At 37.9% G+C, this 26631-nt stretch overlaps 1 protein-coding gene across 13 annotated transcripts in view; it reads left to right on the forward strand.

The window, feature by feature from the left end:
- Window positions 1–26631, forward strand: part of si:ch211-285f17.1 (sickle tail protein homolog) — a 123975-nt gene that overhangs the window by 64756 nt on the left and 32588 nt on the right. For 8 of the 13 annotated variants that reach the window (XM_024279564.2, XM_024279563.2, XM_024279560.2 and 5 more), the window contains 3 exons: window positions 7893–8179; window positions 25002–25082; window positions 25798–25993. In XM_024279564.2, coding sequence (XP_024135332.1) covers window positions 7893–8179; window positions 25002–25082; window positions 25798–25993 — 564 coding nt within the window. Of the gene's footprint in view, window positions 1–7892; window positions 8180–10295; window positions 10609–13342; window positions 13430–18899; window positions 19452–25001; window positions 25083–25797; window positions 25994–26631 lie in introns of those variants that run through there. The other 5 variants (XM_024279561.2, XM_024279575.2, XM_024279568.2 and 2 more) reach the window with 4 other exon arrangements.

Consider the following 26631-nt stretch of genomic DNA (forward strand, 5'->3'; position numbering starts at 1 on the left):
GTTTTCACTATTTTTCTTACATCTAATCTCTCTTTAAGATTAAATTAAAGTTATATTTTAAAGTTATTTTTTTTAAATGTACAAGAAAATATGTGTGAGAGCTTCACTACCAATTGAGTTAAGGTCACTCCCACTCATCTATTTTGTGATGGACGGTGGATTTATGCAGTGAATAGACCAGGGGTGTCAAACATACTGCCCCCCAGATGGTTTAATCCGGCCCCAGTCATGAAAAGGGAAATAAATAAATAAATAAATAAATACGAGGATCTTTTGAAAAAAAAAAGCAAGTTTGTAGCCCATTCCTGTGTCGAGTTATGGTTCTTTACAGAAGTGGCTGCAATGCGTATTTCCGCCACTAGGGGAAGCAAAGGAAACGCAAGACCGACATAACAAGAGTTAAAAAAATAAATAAAATAAAGATTGTAATAAGTGATTAAGCTACTAGATTGGTTGTTACATTTTTTTAACTGAGAAAAAAAAAAACAAAGCTACAGATAATAGGTTGATCAAAGGTTATTTTGCTATAATGTTACTGGTTCGGCCCCTGAACCAAAATGAGTTTGACACCCCTGGAATTGGCTGTGGTATATAAAAATTCACAAAACTGTAAAAATAGACCTGTCAAAGTGACATTATAATGTTCTATAAACTCTTTAAACAGAGATTAGCCGCTGCTCTGTTTTATTTATGTTCTTTTTTTTTACTTATTTGCTGCCAAACTGTTATTTAACTCACAAAAACTTTTGATAAATGTGGTTTTAGTAAACACAAAGTCTACTTGTTGCATAAATATAGCAGAACAGTCCCTTCAAGAGTAAGAAAACTATCATTAGTTTATGCCATGTTTATGTGTGTATGTAATAGTGTATTAATTTGAACCCGTTTTACCTGTTTGATGGCGTTTTTGACCCTTAAATAAACTTAAAGTGTTCATAAAGAACCATTTTAACACAAAGACCTCAGTGTTTGCTAAGTGTTTTGAGCCATAGACGCAAGCAGAAGTCTTTGTGTCACTTTTTGTGTTAACAAGTGAAAAAAGTTTTTACTTCTCATACTTCAAACCCAGATAGGAAGTCAGATATTATCACTTTTTCGTGAATGAATCTGTCTGCTCGCTCATATCTCTGTTGGAAAAATGTTGTCTGGCTCCATTGCTTTTAGTCACCTTAGACTGAAACTTATCTGGCGTATCGACGTGAGTTTCACGGGACACCCCACCAGCATTCCCGCTCGCTCGCTCTCCGCTGCAGCGTGTGCAGCTTCGGCGTGCAGCCCGGGCCGTGGGCGGAGGAAAATAAAGTGATAAGAAAAGGGCAAAAGAATCTTGATTGTCTTAGTCTGACGCGAGTAACCGGCTGCTCTTTTGAATCAGCACATGATGCAGAATCATGCAGCTTATTTTCCCTCATGCCTGAATTTTCCATTTAAGACTAAATTATAGTTTAATAATATTTTGGTTTTATCCTACATTTCTGCACAAATTCATAATTTTGTCAGAATTTCCAACTTTTTAAAAAGCAAAATAGTTTTGAATTATAATATTGCAGCACGTGGATGCATCAGCTGATGTTTTATGAAAACCTGTACTTGAATAAAAAGTTTGTGCCTCCCTGTTTATTGTTGTAAAGTCATGTGATGTGAGTGCTTATTTTGATGCACACAAATGGGCTTTGTGCGACGCTGTGTAGTTATGGGACAGTAATAGCAGGGGGTGGGCAGTGGGATGCATTCCTCAATAAATGAGGCAGCGGCGTAGTAACTCCAAACGGCGGGGCGCCCTGCTCCTCATCAGACCCCGGTGTGTTCATGAGCGAGTGCATGTTGTCTTTCAACGGAGCAGGTCATCATTTACCCAACACCGGCAGCTGTGAGGAGAGAATAGCATTCCTCTGAAAGTGCTGGTGTTGGTGGGGGGGTATTTGTTGGCCCGAATGCTGACGGTTGTTTGGACCACATAATGTAGCTGCTGGTTTGGAGGAGTTGCTCTGATTATGGGTTGGCTTTGGGAAAGGCGGAGCTCTGGGTTTGTTGGGATGATCTGCAATTTTCAAGACGGGGGAATTTTGACACATAAGTGCTGACATTGTTTTCAGATTACATCTGTGAAACAGTGACTCAGTGTTAAATACCGCATTTTTTATTACTCTTTGTCATCTGAAGCGTGAATTTTTATATTTGTCGTGTTAAATATAACTTGCAGGAACAATGGGATGCAGTAAGCAGTGCTAATGTTAGTAAACTGTGAGATTTTACTCTGTTTTTGTCTAATTTTATGAGGTACATTTTTATTTCTTACACTGAAAAAAGTGAAACAATCGATTAACAAAAGCTCTGTAATTTGTTGCATTAAAAATTATTAGTTTTCATCAAATGAAAAATTTGTGATGATGGTTTACTCAACTTAAAAATGTAATTTAATAAAACAAAATATTTTTAAATGCAACAAATTACAGAGCTTTTGTTAATTGAGCCAATATTTCACTTTTTTACAGTGTAGGAGCTTCAAAGTTTTACGCCCATAAAGCCGACTACATCATAGAACTGACAGATAATTGCAATATTTCAAAATTAAGATATTTTTTAAACACGTTGATGAAATCTACAATATTAAAAAATGGGAATTTCCTATTTTTTTCTTTATTTCCTTGTAAATACCACCTCGCTGACACTTTGATATATTTTTCCCTTTTTTTGTTGTGTTTTATTATGATCTGCTGGCTGTAAACACTGTCTAATTTTGTAAATTTACTTTTTAAGCCTAAAAAAACCCAAAAATTACACGATATCAACAGTGTCACTAACCATATGTTGGGTGATTTAATACATTTTTGCAAAAAAAAAAGTTAGTTTAAGAAGCAAAAATATTGTCAAGTGTTCAAGAAAAAAAAACTCATCTACCCACTGTCTCAAATTTAATCACACATTTTTAACTGTGTTATAAATAATTATTTATTGATTTTTTTAGTCTTTCATAACAGAAAGTAGTCATTTAAAAAAAATAATAACAACAGATGAGTTATTCTCGGTAAAAATGATTTTAAACTGAACAATTTTTCAGATTTCATGGAAGCAGCCATTTTGAATTTAGCAGAAAAAGCTCTTCTACTACCCCTAGTGGATTGATGATGAACTACAGGTCAGAATGCGTTTTGTATGATGGGTTTGTAAGGAAAATGTTGATCATATCAATGAGATAGGAGTCTCAGAAATGCGTTTCTCAAAGTTTATATGAAAGTTTATACGTGGACTTGATATAAGGATGACTTAAAACTAAATAAAACATTAAATTGGATATTTGTTATTTCTTTATATACAAATGTCTTTTTTTCGTTTTAAACATTCACAGAGGAACAACTGATTGGAGAACGATGATTAAAGACCCACTTCGATCATCTATTCCTTTATTTTTTAAGCGTTCCCAGTGGTCTTTTAATTATAGTTATGCAGGTTTTAACCAAAAAATAAGTCATTTTTAAGTGGCAGTAGCTTAATATTAATCTGCCCCAGAGTTGTGAGTGAGACTGTTGGTGCAGGGTAAGCCCGTTCCCTCTTCCTATCACCTATAACTGGGAGAGCTTTGTTCACAAGCTCTCCCACTAGCTTACAGCCCCTCACATCTCCAACCTAACAATAAAAACGGCGAGCACTATTGGAACGATTCTAGCTCAGATGAGGAAAACAAAGACGTACATGGATCTAGTCGTCTATAAGTGGATGCATCAGGGAGATTGTGGGCCGTCCAGCGTATTTTCTACGTCTCGAAAATGTCTTATTTCAACAATTTTAATAAAGAAACACCTATTACATATCTTTATATGGGAGCATAAAGTAACACTTTGTTAAACAGCCTAACATTTTGGCTGTATTTTGTGGTCCCAGTTGGCCTGCTCCTCTATAACCCTTTGAGGCTCAGCGCCGGAGTCTGAGACGGTGAGAGAAGCCGGCTCGTCTCTGTGTGTTCGACATCACACGTCAGCTGCTCTGTTGTGTTTGTCCGTGCGCTCGCCACACCAGTTTCAATTACATGGCCCACCAACTTGCCCATTGATCCCCTCACGTTCTCCTTTTTAAAGTGCCTCACTTTCACTATGCTCACTTTGGGTCACTTGCATCAGCAGCTGCAAAGAAATTAACTGCAGCTTCTTAAAAAAAAAAGAAAATAGAAAACTCACATGCAGGGACTATATTTTTAAATGGACTGGCTCTCCTTTTAAATCAGATAACTCAATCACACATGAGGAGGCTGCACACTCGTGAGAGCAGTTTGGACATTGCTCAGAAGTAGGTTATGACACATTTGGATGCTAGCATGCGGTGGGCCTCTCAGATATAAACAAGAGACAGCCTGCAGACACCGCTTTGATTAAGACCAGACTATAAGAACATGTGTGTCAGACACTCTGACACCTGTTAGACTTAAGAGTTTTTCTGGACCGTGTCATCTCAGTCAATGATCACTCCGAAGGGGCAACAGAGCTTTTGGCCCAAGGGTAAGGGTCTAGTTGCTCTGTGTCCTGGAATGCAGTTGACTCTCTAAATCCCCACAAGTCTATCCTGGGGCAGTGGGGCAGGGCCTATCTCAGGCCCCATTTTCCACGTGAGTTACGTCTGGAATCGCAAAGCAGGCGGTTCGTTCTCCAAGTCAAGTGCTGCTGAAGTCGCACAGAGAGCAATGGAAGAAGAAATTGCAGATGAGGACAAAGATTGTGTTCTTTTGGAAGGTAATGAGATTTATGACATGCCAAATGGATATTACATATTTTAGAGGTTTTGGTGTGCTCTGTCTGAGTGCATTTGGCAGCGGAGAAACTGTTTGGGAGTTAAAAATAGAGTTGGAAGTACATGAGACATGCTGCGGCTCTGAGTAGGGTGGGGGTTTAAGTTGATAATACTCCACCATTTAGCTTTTAAAGCTTACCAAACAAAAACTATGTTAGAAAAGTTTTTTAAGTCTTTCCTCAATGCGTGTCTATGAGTCATATTAGTCCTTTATTTCCTGTTAGTCCCCCCCTCCAGTTTTGACACACACCTTGCTGACTATAATGCGGATAATAAGTGTGCAAATATACGTGCCTATACGTCTTCCTTTGCTTTGGTTATTCTCACGTGAAAGTAAAAAAGAGTAACGTTTTCTCTTGTTCAGTAATTACATGTTAGCTATTGTATCGTGGACACACTTGCATTAACGGGAAAAATAGAACCTGCAGTTTGTTTGGATTTTGACTTAGAAAACAAGTTGTTTTTGTGTTTCTATTCTTAGTTATATAAAACCCCTCTTTTTTTGACCCACTGAAAGAACAGTTTATGTCAAAACAGTCACACGAAGAGATGCAAACTATGGAAAATGTGTCCATAATTTGCCCCTTTTTTAACCTTTAACATCATGGCGGAATGTATTTATAGTTGTCATATACCCCACGGGTCCCTAAACTTTTTCTCGTGAGGACCACATAACTGTTTTCTTCTCTGATGGGGGGCCGGGGAACAGAAAAAGTGTAACAATCACAATCAAGCCTAAACGTAAAGATTTTCCAGAAAGACACACATTTCCAAATTTTAAATAATTAATTTCTGTAATCTTCACAGAAAAAAAGTAACACTAAAGCATTTTAAAAACTAGATATATAGCATTACCTGCAACAGATTAATAGCTGAAGATGTTTTAATTGAAAGAAAAAAAAAACACTGAAACTGATTGATGAAAATGCTGAAATTGTTACCTGAAAACGTTAAAGCTGATAGCTAGGTAAAATATTAGCGAAGTGCCAAATTAGCAGAAAAAAAACTAAAAAAATTCTAAAATTTCCAAAACATCTAACATGTAGCGGAAATATCAGCTAAACTTTAAAATTGCCCAAAAAACTGAAAAAAGCCCTAAATTAGCCAAACTGCTAGCATAAAGCTAAACTGTTATCTAAACTCCAAATTACCCTAAAAAACTGAAAAACCTAAATTAGCAAAAACAGCTAGCTTGTAGCTGAAATATTAGCTAAATGTCAAATTAGCATAACAAACTGAAAAAAATTCGGATTCAGCCAAAACAGTTAGCATAAAGCTAAAATATAGGCTTCAAATTAGCCTAAAAAAAACTAAGAAAATGTCTAATTTAACGGTTTGGAGTGCCGAGCCAAATGTGGAGGAGGGCCGGATCTGGCCCGCGGGCCGTAGTTTGTGGACCCCTACTTAACCATATGTGTCACGGTCAAGGCCTGGGGGCCAGAATCGGCCCGCGCGATGATTATGACCCTCCAGATCATTTTATGCTACTGTTAAAGGTCCAATTTCGTTTTGCTAACATATTGAGGCAATTCTACAAACATGAAGGCTGACAGATCAGTTACATACACAACATATTTTACACCACAAACATGTCTTCATCCTCTCACTCACTCGTGGTGCAGAAGGAAAAAATGTAACAGGATAAAAAAATTAAGGGCAAAACTGAGTAAAACAGCCAGGCAACACAACGCATTGACAAAACCCACACTTACACCCTGATCCGCCCAGACAGGCAAAGGGAACGCCATCCCACAATTCCTTGCACTGCCAAGTAACCCCTTAACCATGATACTCTCTCCACCATGCTTTACAACTAGTCATTTTTTTCCCACTGAAATAGGTATTTCACATTTCTGTGACCTGATATGAAAACAACAGAAAAGCCACTTTACTCTATATTACAATTAGAAGCGTGGGTCTTAAAAAATGTAAATAAAAACATTGTCTTTGTAGTCTTAAAGAGAACATTTCAAAAAAGCAAAAAGGTGTCGTTTTGATGTGGTTTTCTTTTAAGCATCTGGTCTTTGGTTCTCTTCCAAACAGTAGTTTGCCTCTAATGTTCTTTTTGGACGATGAAAGCTTTTTTTCCTGGCACGTCTTTAATGCAAACACATGAACTTTGACACAAACTGGTGAAATATGTTCTTGCAGGTATGGTACTTTTGCATCAAAGTCTCAAGCAGGTTTTCTATTACCTCAGACGCAAATTTGGAGCCAGATGTAGCTACTAAATATATTACTTTTTCCTTTGTTGTAGTTATTTTGTCATTATTCCAATGATCTTTTTAACACATTTGCTCAAAAAGTAGGGTCTCAATAAGGTTTTGTTCTACTTCACTGCTCAGAAACCACATTAATGTATGCATGACCCATAACAGACCAGGGCTACTCAAGCAAATCTTTATCGGTTAGAAAATGTTGCTCACACTTGCACACTCGCAGCATTCAACACCTCCACTTCTGTTGCTGGCTACCAGCAGATCAGCTGTGCATCAACATAAACCCCCATTTTGCCTCCATCTTTCAACACACAACAGTCCTGCACTCAATAGAAATACATGTTGAGGCTTGACTCGAAGTGACAACAGAGAAAATCACGTTTCTGTCCTTGTTTTTGAAGCTGTTGTTTCACTTGAATACTTAAAAAAAAGTAAACATCTGGATTACCAAATAAAAGTCTTGTGACTTGTATTCCAAGCAAGGATTGTTATTGATATTGACCGATGTTTTTTAGGATTCAAACTTGGTGGTGTAGATTTTTGTTGTAGCTGGAGCTGACATAGCACGCTAAAGATAATGCAGCTGACATTATTTTTTTTAAAAATGCTTAAATTTGTGAATTTTTTCTGTTTTTTAAGCATTAAATTATGAATCTAAGTAGTTTGTTTCATGGGTACATACATAGTAATCATATTTTTCATACAAAATTGGCATATAGCAATGAAAGAAAAGCACTACCAGGAGGTGTGTTGGTTTTAAGAAAATAATATTAGGTGGATCTCTAAAAGACAATCCAGGTTTTAGTTTAAAAACTTACTAAAAGTTGACATTTTTTTACTCGTTAACTTCAAATTTTGACGATTTTGTCTCTTTTTATTCTGTTTCCCCAGAACAAACCAAAAGCAACTTGAAGGTGACCTCCCCCGAGGACGCCGAGCACGTAAACCGCAGACAGGCCTCCCCAAATGGGACGCCCCCGTCGAGAGGGGACGCCAAAGGAAGCCGCGCTGTCCCTCGAAGGCACACATTAGGAGGGGCCCGCAGCTCCCAGGAGATCCTGGCTATGCAGCCATCAGATATGGACAAGAAGAGGGAGGCCTTCCTGGAGCACCTGAAGCACAAATACCCCCATCATGCATCAGCGATCATGGGTCACCAGGAGAGGTTGAGGGACCAGGTCAGTAAGTTTACAGAGACCAGAAAAACAATGTTTGCTAAGTAAATACTGTTTTTTTGATTGAGGTTTTAAAGTTTTCCAAATTTTCTACAGAGATTTTATTGCATATGTGGGTGCATTTATCTCAATTTTTGCTTTTTATTTTAGAAGCTATACATTTTTTATCCTGCTGTTAATCATTTAATTTTATTTTTCCAACTTCAATCAGCTGCTTTGAATGTTTTACAGTAAAGTTTGGGTTTTCCTCTTATCCTGATTTCCTGACAGATTAGGGTTTATTGCTGAACTCAGATATGATCAGCGAGAAAATGGTGTTCCTCAGGGAAGAAAAAAAAGTAAAGAGGATTTCTTGCGATCTTCTTATTTTTATTAAAGCTATGTGATGTATTGCTGAAACAGGATGTTGTAAATTACTTGAAATTTAAAAGTCATGAACCAAACCAGCTGTTACATGTCCTTCTAGTCCACTGGATTTCATAGAAAAAGGTTTTGTCACAATTTTGCTGCTTTTGAATTAAAAATATTGTCAACTTTTTGTCTTAATTACTTCAACTAATTTTGGGGATTATACGCAGAGGTAATGACATGTCTTAGAAGGAAAGTTAATGCAAACTGACAGGTGTTTGTGCAGATTAAATTTAAAAGCAGTAATAGGAGTAGTGGGAGTTTTTGACCCAGCAGCTGCTGGATTATCAGAAATTGGATTTGGTGAAAAAGAAAAGGGTGATAAGATTTTAAGAAAGCTGCTGAATTTCCAAAACCTTCAAACTACTTTGCTATAAGATCCTATCCATGTGCATCAGTGGATGATAAGGTTGTTTGTTTTCTTCCATGTTATTACTCAGAGATTAAGTTCATATCAGAAGAAATTTAGATTTTTTTTCTTCTAAAAAAGTGAGGGACATCTAGTGTCGAGCAAGATGGCTCCAGAAACAATCTCTAGTCAGAGTAGCCGAAGTTTCGCAGGTTTAGCCGGTCCCATAAGCGGAATTTTCAGAAGACCTTTCAAAAATGATATTTTAAAAACTGTTCAAAACTATCAGCTTTTAAGCTTTTAAATTGGAATAAACTGTAACTATCTTTTTTTTTGTGTGTCCACTCCGGCAGCGGAGGGACTTCCGGCTATTAATATTTTTTCCGCGTGGCCAGATTTTCTTGGAAAAAGTTCTAACTACCCCAAAAATGTAATTAAAGTAAATACATTACTCATAAACTTTAAAAGTATAGATTTCTAGATGTGGAGTTGGAAAAATACAGTATTTAAAAAGCCCCATTAAACTTTAGTTATTATTTTATTTACTAAACAACATTTTTACCAAAGTCAAGAATTGGGTTCGAATAGTGCTAAATAGTAAACAATAAAAATCAATAAAAATCCCTGAATTGGCTATAAAAAGACAAAAATGATGCTTTTACTTACTGTAACAGATATATTATATAAAACGGTCAAACAGTTGTTCCATTCGAAGAATTATGGCTATCAGTGCACTGAAGTGAACCCACATTCATTTTTTTTTAGCTGTAGATAAAATATGAGGGTTTTCTCCATAAATCTGCTTTTATTTTTCACTCCCACTGCAAACCACCAAGTACAATCCATGAAAACCACAAAAGGTCTAAATCGCCTGCACACTCCTTTTTTTTAATCACCCTAATTTGACTTGCTTTTACTCTCTGCACCAGCCAGCCTTGCAGACTCTGTTGCACACTTCCCATAGCTGAGCGGCTGCAGGTTTGGAAGTCTTCAGGTCACTGAAGCCGACGGAGAGGGCAGCTGGAGTCACACGTAACTCACCTGGCCATTGTGCTTTTTGTTTGTGCTGGGTCACGGAGCACAAAGGAGACGAACAAACTGGCTTTGTGGCCAAAACAGTTGAGGTAATCGTGAGATGGGCAACAAGCCACAAGGGAGCTCGGGGCAATTGTTCGAGTCATTGTGCAAGACGGATTTTGTTTGCTTGTTTTTAGAAGTCATGCAAAGTTTTCCTTCAGGCTGATCCTTCAAATTTGCATACTGCTCAGTATCAAACAAAATCCAAATTCTGTGACTTTTTTAAAGAATAAAATCGTGTCATGACAATCCATTCTGTGACTGTTCAATAATTCATCACACACAGAAAAAGGGAGGAAAGATCTTGTTGTGAAGTTGGAGCAAGTCAGACAGGTAGGATCAGCTCAGAGTTGGGGTGGAGTCAGAGTTGCCATGGTGACTTGTGATGTCACTACCAGAGGGTCTCAGTTTACGTGTAGGTGCCTGTTAGAGAGGACTGTGCAGGAGCGCTTCAGAGCAGCCTTTGTATGTGGAGATCCGCGGGAGGCATGGCGCTCTCTACGTGAGGAATACAAAGAAACTTTTTATTTTTTTAATTTTTGTTTTTATTTTTGCGCACAGAGGAATACATGTGTCCGTCCGGTCAGAGCCAACAAAGGTGGGGTTCTTTTGCAGATGCTTTATTAGTTTGAGCTGGTGCCGTTTCTAATCTTTAATCTAAAAAGTGGTTTGGTGTTTGTTTGGTCGATTGTTTGTGCGTGCGCCCTGAAGTTTCCGTGCCGCGGCGCGCGCAGGTGCTGCAAACTTCCAAGAAGGGAAGGAAGGCAAGCTGGCGCAATATTTGAGAGCAGATCGGTAGAAGCGGAAAGCTTTGGTGCATTTGCGTCATTAGAACTAATGCAGTTGCAGATTATGCGCGAGCTTTTTAAAGGTTTCGTTTCTGCCAGCGAACGCGTAAATCTATTATGACTCCATCAGGGCATGGATGATAAAACATGCTGCGTCCTGCCCGATGGGGATGAAGTTATGACCCTAGATTGTTTTGCAGCTGCTTGGATTCTCTGATCCTGCAGAATTGAGATGCTTTTGTGTTAATTTTGAAATCAAGAAACTGTTTTTCCTCCTCATTGTCATTTTGGGACTGATCTGTGGACTTGTTTTTTATGTTTGCACAATTTATAATTATCAGATATTGCAACTGTCTCCATGAACTAACACTTTTTCTCATAATTTATGGGTGCATTTGCAATAAAACACAGTAAATCCAGGGGCGGAGCTACAGGGGGCAAAGGGGGCTGATGCCCTCACCCAGCAAAAAGCTTTGTCCCCCAATTTTTGACAAAGAGTAAAAAACAATCATTAATACAAGCTTCTTTAAGCATTGCATAAATTTAAAAAGCAATATTTTTTTTACTGAAATCTTGCCCCCCCACCCTCAAATAATCTGTTTTTTAAGAATTTCTACATGTTTATTTTTATTTTTGCCACTTCTTTATATTAGTAATAGCACATCAGCTAACATAACTGCTGTTTTATTGTTGATAAAAAATAATAAAACTGTTTGACATACATATTATTGATACCCCTCTACAACCTTCCAAATAAAATGCTCTGGCTCCAGCACTGGTTAAATCTATTGGTTTTGGATCTATTTCAACATTTCTTTTTTCAGCTTCTAAGAATCTAGTCGTAGTAATGAGATAAATTGAAAGTTTTAAGCTGATGTTGGGGTTAATCTTGGGGTTATTGAGGTTAAAGGGATTGGATAAAGGAGGACGGGACGAGGTGATGTCAAAAATTAAATGGCTGATAAATAAAAAAAAAGACAGATTGTCGTGTCACGTTTTATATGCAAAACCAGAAGCAGCTGAAACTGAAAACAAATGGTTCAGACGTTTGACATTTTGTGCCTTAGGGACTCGCAATTAATTCAGACAAAAGTCAACTTTGTTTACGGAAACTTTGGAGATATAGTGAGGGATTAAAAGACCTGTTGGCGTTCCCACGCCAACGTAAAGTTGCCAGTAATACAGGAAAAGCAGCAGCAGCAGTGACTGTGCATGCTTCCAGAGGTGAGAAGGGAATGTCTCATGGGGTTTGGGTTACAAAGGCGGGGATCCATCAAGGTCAGGCGGAGGTTGCGGTGATAATATCTCAAAAGTGGATGACCCCACTGTGAACAAGCAGACATTTACCAACTAGCACTGTGTGCAATCCAACTTCTCTTTGTTCTTTTTCTGCAATCCTTCCACCCACAGCAAAGCAAGTGCTTTAATTTCCTCCACTCATCTCGCCTCCAAAGACCTGGATCCCACACAAGGGAGACGAGATAACAACCCACTGGCCTGACCGCCACCCATCCTCTCACTCCTCTGTCTGCCTGAGGGCTGTGAGGAGGACAAACTGAACTGCTTGACCGATCACAAACACACTGAATTCCTTCCTTCCGCCTGTGTGTCAGCCTGTGTGTGCTTGATGAGCTGTGACTGCGTTTCTTTATGGAGCGGAGCAGCCATGTTAGGGCAGCTGTCTGCAGCAGACAGGAGAAGTGACAGACAAGTCTGTCACCACTAAGCTGCTAGAGTTCACTGACTGATGCTGACAACTCATGTTAGTGGGGAGGCTGGATTTCTACCTTTTGTTTCATTATTTTTCATGTGGTACGGCTCTTATGCAGCATATGTGAAGCTGTGCACAACTGGACTTTGTTGTCTCAGATTCTGGAATAAGCGTGGAGATCAAATGAGCAAAACAAAGACGTACATGGATCAGAATGCATCAGAATGGAGCTGAGCATGGAGCTTGTGGTCTGCAAATTCTAGCTTCTTCGTCACAGCTACAACCTTTTTCCAAATGAATCTCCTCCTGATTCACAATGATTTGAATAAAGACAAACTCGGAAATGCTATTTTAAGGTTGATTTTCTTTATATATATCGTCCATCGTGAGAAAAATGCACAAGAACATGTTAAAAACACAAAAAATCATCGAAGTTGGTCTTTAATGCTGGAAAAATGAAGTAAAATCTTATTTTTTAAGTCATAAATGTATAATATAGAGTATTTTTTAATGGAGAAAAATAAGTTAGTACACTTAGTTTGTTTATTTTTAACACAAAAATCAATTGTAAGGAGGTAAACTGTTCCAGATCTTAACAGCCTTTTCCTCCAAATATCTCATTTTTTTTCTGTCACTAAACTTAATTTGACCCTGAGAGGGTTAAAGGAAAAGTCTCCTCTGGTTTGAATCAGGTTTTAGAATTTTGTAAAAGCTTTTGGTTTGACTTCAAGGACTGGGCCAACAAGTAAAAGGTTAAACGGTCAGCAATGTATGCGGAGGTTTGTCCATGCAAGGTTTTAAAAACTAGAAGTAACATTTAAAAATCAACTCCAAATTTAACTGGTGTAAAGAGGACCAATGAAGAATGTGTCGTTTATTGGCTCCAGTTTAAAGCCTTGCTGCAGAGTTTTGGACAACAGGTAAAAAAGTAAATTATAGTAATCTAAACGAGAGAAAAAAAAAACATGAATAATCGTCAAGATGTGTTTTAATTTTGCCTTATTTTTCAGATGATACGGGTAATTTCTGACCATTTGTTTACAATGTCTCTCTAAAGATATTATAGTCTATTTCAGGAAAGGAGCAATAAAGCTGAATATCATCTGCATAGAAATGTAGCTACTAATTAGTAGAGGTGTAGGGAAAAATTAATTCTGTTATATATTGCAATATTTCAGTTGGTGATACTTTTATAAATTTAAAATGCTGACAAGGCCATATCTAGTTTTTTGTTTTCCACCTAAACTCCCGACCACTAGTTGGCAGCACGGCACACTTTGAGCAGCTCTACACCACAGCAGAACAACAAGATCTCGCAAGAACGAGCTTGTGTTAAATGTTCAATCTCATTGGTTCAGTCAGCCTCGCAGTTTTGTTCTTATTAGACAAGTACTACTTAGTTTTTTTTTTTAGATATTATGGTATGTATAGTATTGTGAGACGTATATTGTAATACGTATCGTATCACCAGATTATTCCTAATACACATCCTTACTAATTAGTTTCCCAAGAAGAATCGTATATATCCTGAATAAAGTAGGGCCAAGAACTGAACCCTGGGGAACACCACAATATATTTTTTTGTCATTTCAAAGGTTAATGAACCTTCCACTGAGGTTGGAGACAAGCCAGTCTAAAACAGACCCAGATAGACCGTAATAATCTCAAATATGTGCAATCAGAGACATGGTCTGTTGTTTAGAATCTCTTATGGTTAATGTAGACTCTTTAATATACAAAAAGTAAATTACATTTCACATTTGCTTATTGTTAATATTTGATTAATTACCTTGTATTTGAAAAATTAATGAACTTTCAGTCAAAAATTATTGAATCCATGCTGTGTGTATGAACAATAGCCATAGGGACTACGCATTTTCGCTTATTTTTGGGAGAAAATATCAAGAAAACTAGATGATAATTTTAGCTTTTCTTTTGAAAGCAGAACATTGAGACAGTCTCCCACATTCTTTTCTCTGTGGGTTCCTGGCTCTGCCACACTCCCGCTCCACAGAATCAAGGTCAGCTTGATAACGCTGACTCCAAGTTTGCAGCAGCTCACTGTTTGAAACTTGAACACAGAAACAAAGAATAAAACTGGGATTAGTCATGGGAGAATATGCTTGTTTTCCACTCACCTGTAGTTCACTTTAAATATTTATTTTGAATACTTTGAACCAATCATGTCTTGTTGACTTTTGTTTTTAAAAATCAAGCATTCTGGAGTAAAACATCTGCTTTAAATCATTCAACCCCCCCTAAAAACAAGCAGGAATATGGAGGTATGGTAGATCTTGTAGTTTGGGTACATCACCCCAAACCAGAAGAGGTCCCTAAAGCGGCGCCAAGGCTGCGTCTAATCCAGAGTGTCGTTGGGGGGTGGGGGTGTTAAGCCGCTCTGACAGAAGGCCCCGATGGAACCTGCCAGTGATAACTGCTGATAATGAGTCGAGCCAGACAGAATTTTACACGCTGTCTCAAACGCAACGCCGCTGCGTTAATCGGACCAGCTAATCAGGTCTGAGCTCCTGTCAGAGGCAGATTCTTCAGCAAAACAGAGATGTATGGCTGCTGTTGTCTTAAGCCGGGGCGCTGCTGCCCTGACCTGTCAGACAGGTAGTGGTCATGAGGGTGTAAAAAGTTCAGGTCGTCTTAACAGACGCTGGAGTTACCGTTCTAACCTAATGCCCCTTGCATTCCTTTCTGCACAATTAAGGCCCTTTGTAAATATTGCAGCCGGACGAGCCTCACCTGCACATTCTTTGACTTATTTAGATAAGTTGTCGCAAAACAACTAAATTATACAAGAGTGGAGAGGAGAATAGCTTTTAGCTGCTCTTGGTAATCCACAGGTATGCAGTGGAAAGTAGAGCTGGAAAAGTACAAGTCAGGTTAGTCTGAACTCAAAGTGACAAAAAATACTCACATAAACCTCAATCTTCCAAAAATCGACTTCTTACTTTGTCTTTATTAAGTTTTTATGGGTGTTTTTCTTGGTCAAGTTTTACCAACTCCAGTGAAAATGGATTTAACATGTTCTGATGATGGAGGACATATGTTAAGAAAATTTAGATCAAAGTTGCATTTTTGAGGATTTATTCATTTAAATGAATCAGGAGGAGACAAAAAATGTGATCTAAAAATAGCTTATTTGTGACTAGAGGTTTAGGAGAAAGAATCGATTCTGCGATATATCGCGATGTTTTGTTTGGCGATACTTGTATCGATTTGAAATGCTGACAAGACGATGTTGAATTATGTATTTATGAGCGTCTTTCAGCGACTGTCCTCAGCAGACTGTCACCCATTCATGCTCCTGTTTAAATGCTACATTTAATAATGGAAATAAAGAGCATGTTTCATCTACCATATTTTTAGAACTTTATTGGTTAAGGCACATTCAGTTTTTTCTTATAATGCAAAAGATATATTGTGGAATTCCAACAATGCTGACTGTTCCCTATAAAAACAAACATGTTTTAATTTAGCTAAAGAAAAGCGACATGAAATTGGAGTAAAAGCAGTATTGTGATCATTAAATAAGTGATATTCTACCATTTTATTACAATGAAAGACATTAATATTTAGGTAGATTTTTTCTCTAAGTCATACTCTTTAAAAAAGTGAAAAAATTGTTTTAGAACAGTCTTGGGATGTATCACAATATGCATCGTATTGTGAGATATTATTGCCAGACTTGCCATTACAGACCCCTAGAAAGTACACTTGATGAGCCACAAGCTTGCATTGGGGAGAGGAAGGGGGGCGGGGTTGCTTTGCGCCAGCAGTCCTGCACAGAACTTCTAAAGAACTGCTCTGCAGAAACTATGTCCAAATAAACAGATTTTTTTCCACTTCCACCACTAGGTAACATTTCGCTTTTTACTTGTTTTTTTAACATCTGTGTATTCACTATGCAAGTCTTTGCATGCCAGCCAACATCTGGACTCGTCCTTGAGCCAGAGGGATGATCCTCACTTCAAAAGAAAGGGCAAAGATGGAAGTGCAGAAGAAGGATTTCACTGCTGACAGAAGCAGCTCCCAGCATCTGGATCAGGCCTTATTCTGATTCACCGTGCTTTGTTTCCAGACAGCCTTTCTTCTGTAGTGATTAGGGAGCGGAGCACACATGTAGGAGTTATGAACTTAACATAACTTAAAGTGGGACCAGTTGCTTTTTTAGATGTTAGAACAAGAGGCAGGTTTACTTTAAACAAGAAAACGTGGATCATGAGGAAACGTTAGTGTTTAGCTTTAAATTCTACAAAGAATAATTTCATAAACGGGTTGGTGCCACAGTTGTTTTATTGGGATTTATACAAATATATATATGTGTATGTTAAAAAAAATCTTACCTCATTCAGTTTGTCAGTTGCTGTGAGCTGTACGGCTACAGTTCAGAACAGGAAATGTGCATCCCGATGGAGATTTAGCAGCATAGGCCTCAGTAGCTGCTGTCTTTATTAAGAGATTTGGAATTTCACGAGTTCCTGTATGTTTTTGATCAAATAATCTAGACCTTGGGAGACTGTGTGTGTATTTGGAGCAACAATCTGACGAATAAAAGTGGGATTTTGGAAGGGAGCAGGGTAAGTGGACAGTTACTGATAGAAAAAATATGGCAGAAGAATTGGTACTTATTTGGGAGAGAAAAATTCTGAATGTGAGGCTTGATACAAACTAGTGCTGCCATGATTAGTCGATTAGTCATAAGTATGCTGACTATGGAAATAGTCGACGACTAATTTAAAAGTTTTTTTTTTTTTTTCAAAACTGTGGTGGGCGCTTTCTAGTGCCACATCTCATGCGCAGTAGTGCTAATCCGGTTCAGTAGTGATGTCATCGGAAGTTCTAGGAAGACTCGGGCACCATAGCAACACTCCAACAGAGCTTGAAACATTAAAAAAGAAAAGAAAAAAGTGTAAAATCCAATATTTACAAGGCAGAATTTGTGTTTCATCTAACTAAGCTAAGCTAAACTAAGCTAAGCTAAGCTAAACTAAGCTAAGCTAACATTAGCTCAAAAAATGTCTCTGCTAAAGGGAACATCTGCTCTCAAAAGAGATCAAGTCTTCCTGCAAGACATGTAGAAACACTTCCCTAAATCAAGAAAGAACATCGGACAGTTTGTAAGAGTCAAAGTGTAGTAAAGTAAAGTTATGAGCACTCAGCATCCCAAAATACACTTTTGTTATATTTGAGTCAGTGAGACCAAAACTTTATCTTTAGTGAAAAATAGTTCCTTTCCTCATTTGATTCCAAACACTAATAAAGGAAATAAGCTGCAGGATTTATTAAAGGTTTAATAAACCATTGTCTTTATTTTTAGTTAGCATATAGCTTAAACAATTCAAGTTTAGTGATGGTTACGGTGTGTGCCCGAATAGTCGACTAAACAAAAAAATTAATCGATGATTAGTCGACTATTAAAATAGTCTTTTGTGGCAGCCTTAATAAAAAAAATATGGGATTATTTGGCATTGTCTGTCTTTGTTCTGCAGAAAATCTCCAGGAGGCTGGACATAATAATAGAATAAATGTTCTTTGGAGATTTAGGTTGTATTTTTCATTCTTTAACAACTTTTTGTGACCAAAAATACCCAAACTTTTGAAGGTTTTTTATTTAAAATGAATTTAATTTTAACAGATTTTTTTATATTGAGTGTTTTATATGTGCATTGCATGCCTCAGAGAATAAGAAGGAAGCAGTATTTATTACATCTAATGTCAGATCTCACATTGACATTATCATAAAGGGGGAGTGCACAAATAAAACCTGGCAGTTTTTTTTTTTTTTTTTTGATGAATCACCAGAGAAACTTAATCCAGAGAGAGTCTTCTTTTTTTTTTTTTTTAACTAAAATCTTACTGCAAGTCCAAACTTATTGAGCTTTGGGGAACATCAGCAAATAGTTTGCATGTATTTGTTTGGTCAGGCAGATAGGGAGCATGTAAGGACTTTTTTGTGCACCTTTTTACAGGTGTGTGCAAATGATTTTATGGATGGCTGGAGTTAAACTGTTAGACTGTGTGACTGGATCTGATGTATTTCGTCACAGCTCTGTCTCAGCCCACGAACAAAGCAATAACATAGCAGAAATATGCTTTATAGGTTGAAATATTTCAGAATTGGAACCTATTGTATTCTGTATTATAGTTGATGTTTTTTTTAATACTTTCTGAATTACTGGTAGTAAAGTGGCTAAATTTTGATTTTATCTTTTAAATTTCCATTTAAAACCTGTTTTATTTGTTTATAGATGCACTTTTTCCATAACTTATGATGCATTATTACCTTAAAAACTAACCTTTTGCTAGGAAAAAGTACAAGAATTGTTTTAGAGAGAAAATATGTTTGATTGGTCATTATTGAATTTGGTTTGGATTAATCCATTTTTTTACTCAGGGTTTGTTACCACCTTCAAGCTGAATTGCTTTACAGGCAAAACTGTAGAGATCAGTAAAGCATCGTCTGTTTTGGGTTGTGACCTCGGGAACAATAAGGCGGAAGATGAGCCCAGACAAGCGGATTAATGATCAAGCAACCGTTTTAAGCCCAAACTTTTTGAATCTCAAAGCACTTTTTGTTCATTTTGAGATCGCTGAACCTGGACATCAGAACATTTGATCACTTCATGAGCAGAAGTTTCCTGCTGTTTGCTGCCGTTTCACACAAATGTAAAAAAAAAAACAAAAAAAAAAAACTAGCAAGCAATGACTTTCCCCCTGATGTCCGCATGGTGGGGAATGTTTTTGCTTGCATTGTGCTTGATGGTTAGCGATGTGGGGGGCGGAGTGTGTGCATCCGCTGTGGGGTAGAAAGAGAGGAGAGCAGGACAGGGCAGCTGTGCAAAGCAAGTGGCAGAAAAAGCACAAGAGGAAGGGATCGGGGAGTTTCCAGTCTCACATGGAAGTCAATGAAGACTAATTCTTGCAAGAATGGTAAATAGTTTTTTTCTGCATGCATGTTTGTTACTTTTATTTTGAAAGTTCTTGGAAGTTGACTTAAACAGATTTCTTTATCCAGGTGATGTTTTCTGGTGGTCCTTTTAGAGATATGCTTATATGTCCTTAGAATGCTGCAGCTTATTTTTTTCAGATCAACAAACTGCCCGTCATTACTTTCTGCATCATCCGTCATTCTCTTGTATAGATGGTGTGACTTTGGCGCTTAGCGTCCTCGTTATTGTCAGCTTTGAATGGGATTTCTGTGAAGTCCTTTAAATTAAAACGCCAATTAACAAACAAACCGCTCTGTGAAAGGTCATCTGGGGATTGTGCGACGGGATTAGAGGAGGAATGCATCAGAGCAGGGAGCGAGAGAGGGATTCTGCAGCCATGAATGGGAATGGATGACTCTGGGATTTAGCTATAATGGTATTTTGGCTATAGAAGACAAAAGGTGAATTTGTGCTCACAGACAGTATACAGACTGGTTTATTGACAGGTGCTTTGTGATTGTGCAGAACTGCAATGGCTTATAGGTTTATACACATCTTTTTTAATTATGTCCCACTTGTTTTTGCTAACTTGCTTGAAGGTTTTGTTCAAAAAAAGCATTCAGAGATGTGCTTTATTTGAGGTTAATCACAAAAAGTACACTTATATGTAATTTGTTCTAATTAGAGTAGCTTATTTCAGAGTTTTTGGAAAGTAATGTGAGAAAAACAGGAAATGTAATGACATTTGTTTATGTAATTAATTAGTTACTTTTTCAACTTTTTCTATAAATCCCTTTAAAAACAACAGTCCACTGAAGGGCTGCACAACATATATATATATAAAAAGGAAAAATTGCATCAATGGAAGTAAACAAATAAAATCCAATACAACAAGCGCATTATCCATTTTTGGGGCTGTGACCACGCCCCCACTTTTTATTCTTTGTTCCAAAATTTAAAGCAAATCCCAAAATTATTTTTGTTGCAGTTCCTCAAATGGCCACTAGAGACTGTGTTGAGAAATGTCCATTGACTCCCATGTTAGAAAGTGACTTTTTTGTATAAGTGCCATTTATGTGACATGTTTTTAATTTATTACCAACAATTTGATAATTCAAATTTAAAGAACAATTTGTGCTTTAAATTTGAAGTTTGTAACTCCCGTTTAGAGAAAGCCATACGGTTGTTTTATCAGCTCAGTGGCCTTGTGGTAGAGTGTCCGCCCAGAGACTCAAAGGTCGTGAGTTCAAATCCAGTCATACCAAGGACTCTATAAATGGGACCCCATTCACCCTCAGGTTGGATTGTGGAAGTTAAACCACAAAATAGTTCCCAGCTGCACCTGTGACTGCAGCTCACCACTCCCCCAGGGGATGGGTCGAATGCAGATAGAAAATTTCACACAGGTGCGTGACAATTATCGGGGATGTCCAAAGGATGTTTTGAAATTATGGGATGGCCATCTACAGTTTGGTGACCATTTTGGGGTAAAATTTTATCCTTTTGTTCAAGCAGTTTTTTTTACAAAATTTCACACACATGCCACCATCTTAAGTCTACAACGACCCCTGGAGTTTTGCTAACCTTTGACCTCAGAAAGAGGCCGCCATCTTGAATGTAAAAAAAAATTGTTTGAGCTACAAACAAAAACTCCTCCTAGGAATTTTCATCAATCATTTCTTAACTTCTCGGGTATAATTGGAAAGAAATTAGGGGAAAAAAGGATGAAATTAGAAAATGTAGATTTTGAACAGTTTGCCAATGTGGCATTCTTCTATTACTTTCACATTTTTCATCTGAATATTATGAAAATTGTATGCCTGGACCCCTGGCTAGAGCTAAGAAAGACTATATAACACGTGATATGAACACATTAAGAACGTGGGTGTGGCAAGTAAAAAACCTCAGTTGCTAAGGAAATCTAAAAGTTTACTTTTGTCGATTCTTCTAAAACTTGCACAGATCTGTTCGGCATCCCCTGGCAATCAAAACATGAAATGGTTGCTATGGAGATAAAACAAATAGATGAACCGATATTTTGAAAAAAGTGGTTTTTACATCAATTTGTCACATGTTGGTTTGACTAACCTGTGGGCGGTAGGGGGAGGTGCAGAGTTAATTAATTAAAAGGGACAAAAAAAGAGATTTTAATAAAGAAAACTACACTTTATACTCAAAATAGTGGCACATGTGTTGTCAAAAAAGGTTTTATTTAAAAGGTTCTTACTTAATTATGATCGGCCGACCACCGACTCACTAACGATGGAGGTGAAAAAGGATGCAGGAGAAAAATCTAATTTCTTTCATAAATGTCTTTACTTTTCTCAGATGTTTGCAATGTTTTTTACCTGAAAAGTGCATATAAAATAAGAGAAATCAGTTCAACGTGTGTCCTGTCGAAAGAAAGATTTGGTGACAGCACGTCATTGTATAGCGGCTGTTGTTTCACACACATTTTTGTGTTTATGTCACATCACAGACATGTCAGGAAATATATTTCTTTCCAAGACAAAAGTAGACTGTCTTATGCAACTTCTTACAGTAAAAATTAATTTCCTTTAACTTGTAAGGAATAAAAAGGACCAATCAGTCGGCTTTTTATGGACTGACAGCATGCGCAGACCATGCGCGACCATGTGTCAGGCCTATACTTACACCTCCATGAGTGACACAGCAGGCTCCTAACAGGGCCTGCCATTATTTTTAACAATCATAATTTCCTTTTGACTCCACTCCACATGTCAGCCCGTGTGTCAGAAGCCGCGACGGCAGCAGCATGATATAATATGTAATCTACCTCTTTTTATGAAATCACGCCGCATTGTCCTTCCACTGTAAATTAGCTTTTTTTTTTCTTTTTTTTTTTAATGACCGAGGCGGGTGACACATTGCGGGGAAAAAGCCTTTCTGTTGTGCACCTGGCGGAGCTGGCACTGTAAAGAGCTGCGTATCACATGCAAGAGCGCTGACCCGTCAGGTCTTGGCTGCAATGCAGACTCAGACCTGAGCTTCCTTGTAATGACAGTGGGCTGTTTTTCAAACCCTCCCCGTTACATAAATGTTTGCAGGATGTCGTGAGCTCGGGTCACATTTTCTGGAACAATGGCCTGACTCACTCATGCATGCATCCAAGCTTCATGTGCTTGCAAGCACACCAACACTGATCACTGAGCTGCACACAACCTTTAATCTGTTATTTTTTATGGTTTTCTATCTAATTCCAGTCCTCGAGGACTGGTGTCCTGTTTCCTTGAAAACTTGGATTGGAAACCCCTAATTTTAGCCCAATTTATTTAATTAAATAGGTGATTTTTAGAGAATAAAAAAACAGGAGTCAAAATATTTTAATCTAATTTAGATTGCTTATTCATGATAAAGTTAGGATTCTTTTACTGCTTCATAAAGGTCTTTTTCTAACAGCCCATCGGCGCTAGCTCTCCACTAACATCCCACCATCTCTGAATTTGACATTTTACGATTTCACAAAAGCGTTTTTTGATCCCAAGGCTCTTTTTTTATTTTTTTCCCAGAAGTTTCTACATTTTTTTTCTTTATGCATGCTAATATTAGTGAGTCTGTTATACATTTATCACGGCTGTCAGAACCACTGTGGTGTAAAGAGGGAGCTGCTGCTGAAAGAGCAGAATCGCAGGCTGCAGGGTTTGGTCCTATAAGTGTGGGAAATCGCTAGGCTGGAAAGCAGTGGAGGTGCGAGCGGGTTGAAGCAGGTTTTACTGTGATAATCTGAGGTTAGCCTGCGGGTTTGCATCTGGACCTCAAACTCTGGAAAAGAAAGTATGGTAAGAGTGGCTTTGAAAACTTGGTGTTTAAAGTCAAAAAGTCTGCAAGAGAAAAAGTGAAGACAGACCTAACCGGTTATCTGACTCCATACAGTAAATGTAAGACATTTGCAGTTTTCATCCACTGTCCAAAATCATACTTCATAGGTTCATTGACTACTTTAAAGCAGGCGTGTCCAAATCCAGGCCTCGAGGGCCGGCCTCCTGCTGGTTTTGCTGCCTTATCTGCTGCTGATTACCTGGATCAGGTGTGTTTAGACAATGGCAGGTTGGTTAGAATACATGTAGGCCTGGATTTGGCCACCCCTGCTCTAAAGTGTCCGTAGGTGTGCACGTGTGAGTGTGCACGTGTGAGTGATTGTGTGCCCTATGACCTTTCCAGACAGGTTGTACCCCATAGAGGTGACCCCGAAAGGGATTAAGCAAATGGATCGATGGAGGCCCTAAATAACTATAATTAATATCTATTTATGTTAATGTTTCCAACTCAAGTTAATTTGATATTGTTGCACAATTTTGAGGTCAAATATAACAAATATCTTAATTGGACCACATAAATTATATAGTATCTGAGTGAACAACTAATCTACTTTTAATTTTAAAAAAAAAAAACTTTAGATATTCAATGAACTTTATTTTTTAAAGACATATGTTTAATCTCTATTTACCCTTATAGAAGTTAATTATAACACTGTCAGATTTTCTATTATAAATATAGCACAAGTTAATTATAAAATATAATAATTTGAATAATAAAAAATATTTCCTTATGGTTGAAAGTGTATTTTTTTTATATATTGGGGTTTTACCACTTTGTTTTATTTTTTTTACCAATATCCTATGGTTACTAATTTAAGATAATGTTAGACAACTCTGCATAAATGTGAGTTTGTCTCTATGGATTAAAAATGAACAAATAAATAAATCAACTGGAGCTTATTTGTCCCATGTATGACCTCCGTTTGTTCTACTCCATCCATCCATCCGCTTCATCCGGGACGGGGTCGCGGGGGCAGCAGTCTAACCAAAGATGCCCAGATTCCTTTGAACTAGTCTTTTTTTTTTTACTTATTAATATGTAATGTGCATGCAATAATTTGCTTGTACTTTTATTGGCTCCTTCCCCTCACGCCACATCACCAATATAAAAACCTTGTCAGTACCGTACTGTAAATGTTTAATCTAAAATTGAGCGCGAGTTTAAATTTATTCTCATCACTGTTTTAAATCGGATTACAGTGACAGACCGTTCAGACATCAAACCTACAGGTGACAGAGGATGCCAGTAAAATTGGACACCCCCACGAGGAACGCCGTTGCATGAGAGGATTAAGCAGCAGCGTGGGAGGGCTGTTTGGACCCCCCGTTGATGAAATAGCTCCTAAATAATTCAACGTTCAGATTAAATTCCCCAAACATATCAGATTACATTTTAACTTCAGGCAAACTTTAGACTGTGATACCATTAAAAAAAGAACATTTTTAGTTATTAGTTTTTTGTGCTGCAGCTTAAGTGAGTTTTAATGAGGTTACAAATTTAAATTTTATTCATCATTATGAACAAATTAGAGAAATGTATGCATAATCACCCACCAAATGACTACGAATGGGACTTTCTTGACCCTTTTATGTGGGATTCAAAGCCAATACAGTCTTTTTTGTTGTTGACATTGATTGATTTGTGTTTCCGTCTCTTTTTTCATCACTGAAACATCTTGGCCATGTGTTTTTCCCTGTTTTTCCTCCATCAGTCTCTGCAGGTCATGCTCGCCTCCCTTCACTCTGAGCTTGACATTCAGACGTATTTGATGAAAATCCAATTGCCCCACAGAGTTAGTTTTTTTTCTTTCTTATCTGCATCATTCTGGCCTGCGTGTGTCTGTATGTGCACCCTCACTAGCGCCTGCTGTGTGAGCTTGTCTCGGCGTTTCACTTTACCTGCCAGCTCACCTTGGCCATCAGGCCTAACCGGTTTGACCCAAATAAAGGATCTTTTATATGTTATTTATTTTTTATTCAAGTGTTTTGTGTTGAAGTGTCGAAGAAAATGAAGCATGTTGTCATTTGCTGCTGTCTTGTTTCTCGGGTCCAGATTACCTTACAGCACCAGCCATGACGGTCTCATGGCGGCCGTCGCTTCATGAGGCTGTTTCATGCAAGATGGATTACGGGGATCCGATCTTAAAGTGTTGATTAAAGAATTCCTAATCTGCTGCTCGTGGTTCTGATCACGCCTTTGTTTTTGTCTTTAAACAAAAAGTTGTTGTAAAATTAGAAGCTTGTGCATGATTGATAAGCGTCCAGACGGGCAGGTGGACAAGGATTCTGTTTACACGCATGTATCAGTGACAAACATGAGGCTGAAGGGATTTTACATGGCGGCTGTTTTTGTTTAGCAGGAGTCGAGCTTTAGAGGTTTTTAATTTTGCCTGCTAAAGAGTGGGTGTGTCTCATAACACAAGGCAGACAGAGTCAGACTCCACAACTAATACTTTGTTTTCTTATGAGCTCACTTCTTTCTTTTTTCTCGTCTTCTTCCCCCTGCAGAGCAGAAGCCCCAAACACGGCCCCAGCCCTCAGCCCAGCGTCGGTGACCAGGTTGACCATCTATCTTTGGCCTCCCTAGAATCGTTGGACACCATGTCTGAGGCGGAGGCGCCCACGGCGTTCACCCGCGGCAGCCGGGTTCGTGCCAGCCTGCCTGTCGTGCGCTCAACAAACCAGACAAAGGACCGCTCGCTAGGTACATCAGGCACCTTTCTATTTTTGGAAAAAACTCGCCCTGCGACTTCAGTTTGGGAGGAGACAACAAACCAGTCATTAAAAAGTAAATTCATTTCAGAAAATGGTGACATGGGTTATATTTTCAAGCTCTTATTTTTACACCTTTAGTAAAATAATGTCAGCTCACTATTATATTAATTATGATTAAGACATTTTTAGCCAAAATAATAACCATGTGTTGTTTTCTAGAACAAAGTTTCTGAAAAGTGGTATTATTTTCACCTTTGATTTGTGGGCGGAACTGTTAGTGTGGAGTAAGCCCGCCCCATTTCCCATCAACCATTTGTTATTCCCGCCACTTTGCAGTCCCAGTGTCGCCCCATTTGGTCACTGTAGCTTCATTTCCATTATTTTTTTTTTTCAAAACTATCTCAAAATTCTAGAAATGTAAAAAAAACACATATTTTCTCAAATATAACTGTTTCCGTTAAAAAAAAATAAACAAATTAACACAAACCAGCTCATGTTGGTTCTGTGGGTTAAAGGGGATTTTGCTTTGCGGCTTTTTCATTCTTAAAGTTTTAAAAAAGCACTAACAACATTGTAACATGGCTAAGTTTTTGATTATGTCAAACTTTTTAATTATTTTATTCATGT

Source organism: Oryzias melastigma, linkage group LG20, assembly GCF_002922805.2.
Source record: "Oryzias melastigma strain HK-1 linkage group LG20, ASM292280v2, whole genome shotgun sequence".
Lineage (NCBI taxonomy): Eukaryota > Metazoa > Chordata > Actinopteri > Beloniformes > Adrianichthyidae > Oryzias > Oryzias melastigma.